The sequence below is a fragment of the Gekko japonicus genome, unplaced genomic scaffold (genome assembly GCF_001447785.1).
Source record: "Gekko japonicus isolate JY-2015 unplaced genomic scaffold, Gekko_japonicus_V1.1 scaffold5306, whole genome shotgun sequence".
Classification (NCBI taxonomy): domain Eukaryota; kingdom Metazoa; phylum Chordata; class Lepidosauria; order Squamata; family Gekkonidae; genus Gekko; species Gekko japonicus.
In genome coordinates, this window is record NW_015161576.1 from 11,275 (window position 1) to 18,747 (window position 7,473).

The 7,473-nt window shown below is 47.2% G+C and overlaps 1 protein-coding gene across 2 annotated transcripts in view; it reads left to right on the top strand.

The window, feature by feature from the left end:
• The first annotated feature begins 5,026 nt into the window (after nt 1-5,026).
• The window catches only part of LOC107125859 (sulfotransferase family cytosolic 1B member 1-like), a 15,517-nt gene continuing 13,070 nt past the window's right edge, over nt 5,027-7,473 (top strand). Inside the window, exons 1-5 of one of the 2 annotated variants that reach the window (XM_015429322.1) lie at nt 5,027-5,126; nt 5,224-5,405; nt 6,705-6,833; nt 6,918-7,015; nt 7,099-7,225. In XM_015429322.1, coding sequence (XP_015284808.1) covers nt 5,225-5,405; nt 6,705-6,833; nt 6,918-7,015; nt 7,099-7,225 — 535 coding nt within the window. In that variant the 5' untranslated portion in view covers nt 5,027-5,126; nt 5,224. Of the gene's footprint in view, nt 5,406-6,704; nt 6,834-6,917; nt 7,016-7,098; nt 7,226-7,473 lie in introns of both variants that reach the window. The other variant, XM_015429321.1, reaches the window with a different exon arrangement.

A 7,473-nucleotide genomic window follows, 5' to 3' on the forward strand; every position in this document is an offset into this window, starting at 1 on the left:
TTGGCAACTGTATCTCCTTCCCAGCCAATCACCAACCTACCTTTATTTCCCCCTCATTCTTCAGCTTTCCACCCCCCATGCACCTGCAGCCTCTCCTGTGCTCTGAAGCCCTGACTGCTACTGCTACGTCACATTGGCTTTCATATGGGGGCCACCTCAGCAGGGTATAAGGACACAAAATCCACCATGTTCTCCAGGGGAACTGATCTCTGCCATCTGGAAAGCAGTTGTAATTCTGAGTGATCTCCAGCCCTCACCTGGAGATTGGACACATTTTACCTCAGAACAGCAAACTGTTTAGAATGTTAGAGGCAAAAGCCAATCAAGTCTGTGTTCCGAGGCAAAGGCCAATGAGGCTGCATATGCAAATAACCTCTGTGTTCTGACTGGCTATGGGGGGGACGACAGCAAACTGTTTAGAATGTTGGAGGTGAGACTCAAGCAATACAGCCAGTGGATAGGGACAGATTCTGAGTGACACACCAGGGCGCCAACCAATTCCGGAGCGTGTGGAATGTTCTAGAGAAGTGCCACCACCATTCGGCTTTTATTTATAAGGGAGATGGCAGAAGAGGCAATTCCACCTTGCTTAACACTTTGGCCCTGATCCATTTTGCCCCCTCTTCTGCTGTTTCTTGCCCCACTACATTCCAGATTGGGAATCTGGTTTCAGCACCACATACAGGGGCATTTTTACAGCACTTTGTTAAAAATGTTAATTCATATTAATACAGGTAGAAAATAGCAGATACATACATACCGTCTTAAAATTCTGGCCAAAGGTCTGTTGTCACCTGGTGATTATTTATTATGCAAGTACTTTGTACATATTTCTACATTAATCTTTATAATGATGGATCATTAACTACCATAGTCATCTGTCACCAGAGCAATCAGCTGCTTAGTGGTGAAAACAAATTTCAGTTCCTTGCTTCGGTGCTAACCATGGAAGCATTTTTAAAAATGGCTTTACTTAGCAAAGCCCTAATTTGGATGGCTAGCCTGAGCTCATCAGATCTTGGAAGCTAAGCAAGGTTGGCTCTGGTTAGTAGTTGGGTAGGAGACCACAAGGAAGTCCAGGGTTGCTACGCAGAGGCGGGCAACGGCAAACCACCTCTGAACATCTCCTGCCTTGAAAACCATACAGGGTCACCATAGGTTGGCTGCAAATTGACAGTACTGTACATGCGCGCACACACACACACTTAGCAAAGAGAAACCTGAAAATGCAATTTAACTGGGAAGAACTGGGAATAATTGTGACAGAACCACATGACTGCAAGGTAACTGTCCTGACTTTTGATTTGGTTCATAGTGCTTTGTATAGCTGCCCTTCCAGCGATGGTACTGAGAAGCATCAAACACCCACCGTTGTTTGCTCAACATCCAGCCTGATAACAAGGATTGGAACCTTCATACCACCTATCTTTACATCAACCCACACAACCTGCACTACCTGGACACTTTTCTTATTTCTTAGCAGCCTAAATAGCCCGGCTTAGACGTTTTCCACAGGAAACGGCTCTCCACCAGTGTTCCCTCTAAACTGAGTTAGTGTGAGCTAGCTCACAGTTTTTTAGCCTCTGGCTCACACATTTTTTGTCTTAGCTCAGGAGGGAGGGCTCCAAGAGCAAACTAACTTACGCAGTAGCCCAATCGCTCACTCACAGCTTTAATGCCAGGAGCTCACAAAGCAGAATTTCTGCTCACAGGACTCCACAGTTTAGAGGGAACACTGCTCTCCACATGCCTGGGGCTCTCCCCCATTTCTGCAAATGTTTTTGCAGTTTCAGGAGCAAAAACGAAGTTTGCCCCTCTTCCGGCACAGCTTGGCAATTCCTGCAAACATGGAAGTCTGCAATTTCTGCAAACATGGAAGTCTAATGCTGCGAGGCAAATGAGACAAACTTCATTTTCCTGATCTGAAATTGCTCCAGGGAGCCACGACGTGCTCCTTTAGGGAATCTTCCATGTCACCAATGCTTCCTCTAAGCTGTGGAGTCTTGTGAGCAAAAATTCTAACTTGCGAGCTACTGGCATTGTGTGAGCGAGCGATTTGGCGACTGCATAAATTCGTTTGCTCTGGAGCCATCCTTCGTGAGCAAAGACAAAAATGTGTGAGCCGAAGGCTAAAAAAATGGTGAGCTAGATCACAGTAACTCAGCTTAGAGGGAACACTGCCTGCCACCCATCGCTTGATAGAGATGTCTGCAGGCCACTCTTGAAGAACGTTGCTGCGATTCCCTTTTGATTAAATTGTGAATGTCTTTCTTTCTTCCTTTTTTAATACGTGTTTTCATTTGTAACCGGAAAGCAGAGCAGATGGTGAAGGCATAGCTCACTGTGATGTGTCAGTTAAAATAACCAAAGATACTAAACGCCTGTTTGCCAGTGGGGCCTCTTTCCAGGGAGGAATTCCCGGCTCTGTTTTGAATACAGTAACTCCAAATGCCGGGGACTGGCTCCGGGAGCATGTTTATCTCACATTAGCTGTCAGCGACTCCCGTCCTTTGCTTTTGTAACTCATCGGGAGCATTACAGGCTGGGCTCTTCTCATGAGCCATGGTCCCAATCCAAATTGCGCCTGCTAATGACTGGGAATTAAGTTCGAGCTCATAACACACATGTGATCAAGCAGACCTAGGGAGGATGCAACATGGGGGCAAACAGAACATGTAGTTTGGTCATCGACGGATCTAAAAAAAAGAGTTGTGAATGACCATACTGGTTTATGCGACATCCAAAAAAAAGGACCAAACCCATGCAATCCTTTTTACTGGTGGCGGAAAGTGCTATCCAGTTGCAGCCAATTTATGGTGACCCAGCAGGGTTTTCAAGATGAGAACCAAACTGACTCAAAACATGCCTGCAAGCAAGGCAAGAGTCAGACCATGGTGGCTTGCCATTGCCTGTCTCTGTGTAACAATGCTGGACTCCCTCTCGGTGTTCTCCCATTTAAGTAGGAACCAGGGTTGACCCTGCTTAGTGTCCAGCCAATCTGACACAAAACATATTCAAAGGTTTGTACTGATAAGAGCCTAACTACAGTTACCTGACACAAATTCAGCTGAGTGCATAGAATTCCACATGCTTCTTACCCCATCTGCTGTGCACTCACTTTTGCAGAATCAGTTAGTCCTTATAAAAGGTGTTACACAGTTTTTATTCCTAGTCTTAATGGAGCAGGTGCAGAGGAGAGCGATGAGGATGATCAGGGGCCTGGAGACCCTGCCCTGTGAGGAAAGATTAAGGGACTTGGGGATGTTTAGTCTGGAGAACAGGAGGTTGGGGGTGGGGGGATGATTGCTCTCGGCTGTCACTTAGAGGAGGGCAGGGAGCTGCTCCTGTTGGCAGCAGAGGACAGGACTCGTAAGAATGGGCTTAAATTAAAGGCAGGAAGGTATCGACTGGATTTTAGGAAAATCTTTTTTACAGTAAGAGTTGTTCAGCAGTGGAATCAGCTCTGCCTAGGGAGGTGGTGAGCTCCCCCGCACTGGCAGTCTTTAAGCAGCGTCTGGACAAACACTGGTCAGGGATGCTCTAGACTGATCCTGCATTGGGCAGGGGGTTGGACTAGATGGCCTGTCTGGCCCCTTCCAACCCTGGGATTCTATGATTCTATAACCTGTGAAGTCCTCATTTTCCACTGTAGGCATCCCAGCCCTGGCTGTCAGGCGCCAGGACTTAATGTAGCTGGTGCCTTCCCTTGGCCTCGGACAGAGGGGGTGAGGGTTGGGTACTGCCCTAATCTACCACCTCTCCCTTTGCTCTTCTCCCTTCTGAGCTGGAAGCCAGAGTTGGACTGTCCTCCTTGGCTTCCCACCTCAAGCCAGGTCTGGGGCATGCCTAGGGGCCCCCCTCTACCCAGAAGCCTTTTAGGGGTGTGGCCCGGCCTGTGAGGGACCAAGAGCGCCTCCTGAGCCATTTCTGCCTCTCTACTCCCCTTCTCCACCCCCAAGGCTAGAGCTTCCCAACACCTGAGGGTCAGCTGGCTGTCAAAGAGCCTGCTGTCTGGGGCCCGCCTCTTAAAGGGCCAGCTGCCACTGAGCAGTAGGCTGGTATGCAACTCTCTATAATGGCGCAGTAGTCATCCCACTGAGCTTGATGGATGCTGGGCTTGACCCTGTGGGGGGCTGAGAAGGATGGGGGGGGGCAAGGTGTCGTCTCCACCGCCATCCTCCCCTGACATTGACATACCTGAAGTCCCCTGAGCACAGCCGGATCAAGGCAAACTGATGTCCTCAGCACAGCCCAACAATGGTGCCCCTCGGTCCTTTCATTGCTTAACTGAACGTGGAAAATTAAATAAGAGAGTAAAAGAGAGTTTTCTTCCAGGCCACCCTCCAGGCCAGACTCCACAAATATCGTTAAATATACACTTAAACACAATATTTATTTAACACTAAATAGTGGTATGCGATATAAGCAAAAAACCCCTTTGTGGTGTCCCCCCTTTCCCTTGGTGCCCTAAGCACATGCTTATTTTGCTTAATGGTTAATCCAGGACTGTCCCCAAGTGTCCCCCCTTTCCCTTGGTGCCCTAAGCACATGCTTATTTTGCTTAATGGTTAATCCAGGACTGTCCCCTGGATTGTGTGCAGTAAACCCCTACCTTGTCTGCTAGGGGCTCATTTTTGTTGTTTTTGTAAATGGGATAGGCGTCAATTTGGCTCTTATGGTACAGAAATATTCTAGTGCTGCCAGCAGTCCTGGGATTGAATGCTGGTTTATCTAGGATCATTCATCTCCTGTTTTTAGTTTGACACAGAAAGATGTATTTTTGCAGTTTAAAACATGTGAAACTCTGGATATCCTCTGTGGCAACGGAGGCCTCCTGGTCTCGGAGTAGAAGCCAAGAGTCTTCGGTTCTCTGGGAACATTGCCAAGTTAAACAAAATAAGTAGGAGTGTCCAAAAAGAGAACAGTGTCCAATCCAGCTCTGCTTTTGCCTTTCTCGTTGCAAAACAAGGGTAGGGACGAAAGGAGATCAGGCTATCTGTTGCTTAACTTTACCAGATTAAAAAAAATCACACTGAAGAGACAGTTGTCTCTCTGCTAACACGGAGACAGAAGGATTTGAACTGCACATATCAGGAAAGAGAGAATAACAGCTTTCTTCTCAGAGACGCAATCCAGAAAATACTTCAGAACTAAGGAGTGAGAAGGCTGCTGTTTTCTTTGGGGTAGATCACATAATAGTAATACCCCAGCCTGCAGAGACACCATGGCAAATCACAAGGACAATGGAGAAACCCTGCATGAGCATCAGGAGGTCTACCAGAGGTATCCACTGGTGCCAGTCCACGGAATTCCTCTAATGGAACCCATTGTACGATCCTGGGCTTGTGTTGAAAACTTTGAAGCACGGCCAGATGACTTACTCATCGCCACCTACCCCAAAGCAGGTGAGACACCAGCAGAGGTTGCTTTAGGGAATGCAGACTGCAATGTTTCTCAACATTTTAAATCAGTAAAATGCTTACTAGAGAGCGACTGGAAGTGTCTGTATCTTTTGTGAAGTCCTAGTGGTGTGTCCCACTAACCTACAGAAGGTCGTCCTGCTTTTGAGTTTTAAAGAGTGAGATTTTGGGAGAAAGGGGGCTTCCGAAGGCATCAAACTGCAGGTATGCTTAAAAGAAAAGGTCTGAGTTTTGTTTGAATTAGGGCTGCCAATTGCCTGCCCCCACCAGCTCTCACCTGCTGTTGGGCATTTGAACAGAAAGGAGAAAATGGGGGTGGGATGGGATGAGGCTGTGAATGTAGTGACATCCTTTCTGGTTGCCATATCTGCGATGCCTTAGGAATTCCCCCAATCTCAACTGTATTTACCATAGAGTTTGGGGAAGTTCCTAGAGCGTTTCTCATGCAGTGATGTCACTTCCGGGTGATCACCTGCAAGTAATAGCACCATGTCAGCAGTGCTCCCTCTCCCCATGCTGTGCCTTCCCCCAAAAAAGCTCCCAGGGGTTGCAATTTGAATTTTGGCAAGATTGTGGAGGCCACATTTTAAAATGTATTGTTAGAAAAATTCTGAAACTTGAGCACTTCCTGCTTTGTGGGAGGGTGCCCCTCCTAGTCGCAAAACCTGCAGAGTATGTTCAACTGATAGCAAAGTCTGCCGAGTGTGTGTTGAAATATCAAACCATAACCAGCGGTTACAGGAGGAGAAAAATGCTTATGATAGTACCATAAATGCCTTTGAAAGTACAGTTGTTCCGAATGATCCATGGTGTGAGAATAGTGTCCCCTCATTTTTATCACTGTGAACTGTTGCAGGAGGCGGTATATCATATGGTACTTGTCCTAAAACTTGTAAATATCATATTCATTTTACTTTATTGACATGGTGAATGTTTGAACACTCTATAATAGGCTACATTAAAAAACCAGGATCACCCAGCACCTTCCCCCTCCTTTTTTGATGTAGTGGTTAGGAGCCAGTTTGGGGTAGTGGTTAGGAGCATGGACTCTAATCTGGGAGAACTGGGTTTGATTCCCCACTCCTCCACATGTAGCCAGCTGGGTGATTTTGGGCCAGTCACAAGTTCTCTTCAAAAGAGCTCTCTCAGCCCTACCTACCTCACAGGGTGTCTGTTGTGGGGAGAGGAAGGGAAGGAGATTGTAAACTGCTCTGCGTCTCCGAGTGAAGGGCGGGGTATAAATCCATTCTCTCCTCCTTCTTCTTCATTGTTCTGTACCTTCAGGCACTACGTGGACACAAGAAATTGTAGATCTGATCCTTGCCAGAGGTGATGTGGAAAAAGCTTGCCGGGCCCCAGTGTACATTCGGATCCCATTTCTAGAAATGTGTTCCTTTCCTGATTTTCGTTCAGGTGAGTCTAGAGAGCCACTTGTTGCATCAGTTCCCGTGCTACTTGTAGATGAACTCCTCTAGGCCTTTTCTGATTCTCTCTTAGGGGTTGATCTGCTCATGAGTGCACCATCTCCACGAGTGATCAAAACTCACTTACCCTTCCAGCTCCTTCCTAAAAGCTTTTTGGAAAAGGATTGCAAGGTAAAGCGAGGCGGTATTGTTCCCATCGTCTTCCTCAGTCCTAATCCACAGTACTACATAAGGGTCTCTTTTGGCCTTTGCAGATTATCTACGTTGCTCGCAATGCCAAGGACAACCTGGTCTCCTATTACTTCTTTGACCGGATGAACTTGGTACAGCCAGACCCAGGGCCATGGGATGGCTATATTAAGAAATTCATGGAGGGCACAGGTCAGTTTCGCGGGTATCTGCAGAACTTCATCCTTTCTTAGGCACTGGGAGTTTGCAGGGCAAGCAGAGAAGTTTCCAAGTCACTGGATGGTCCAGTGGGGTGGAGGCCACGTGTGTGAGAACAGTCTCCCAGGTTTCCTGGAAAAAAAGAGGGTTCTAGAGCCAGGATTCCTATGTCCTTACTCTGTCTTACCTTATTCATCATGCAGTTGCTTGGGGCTCTTGTTATGACCACGTCCGGCGTTACT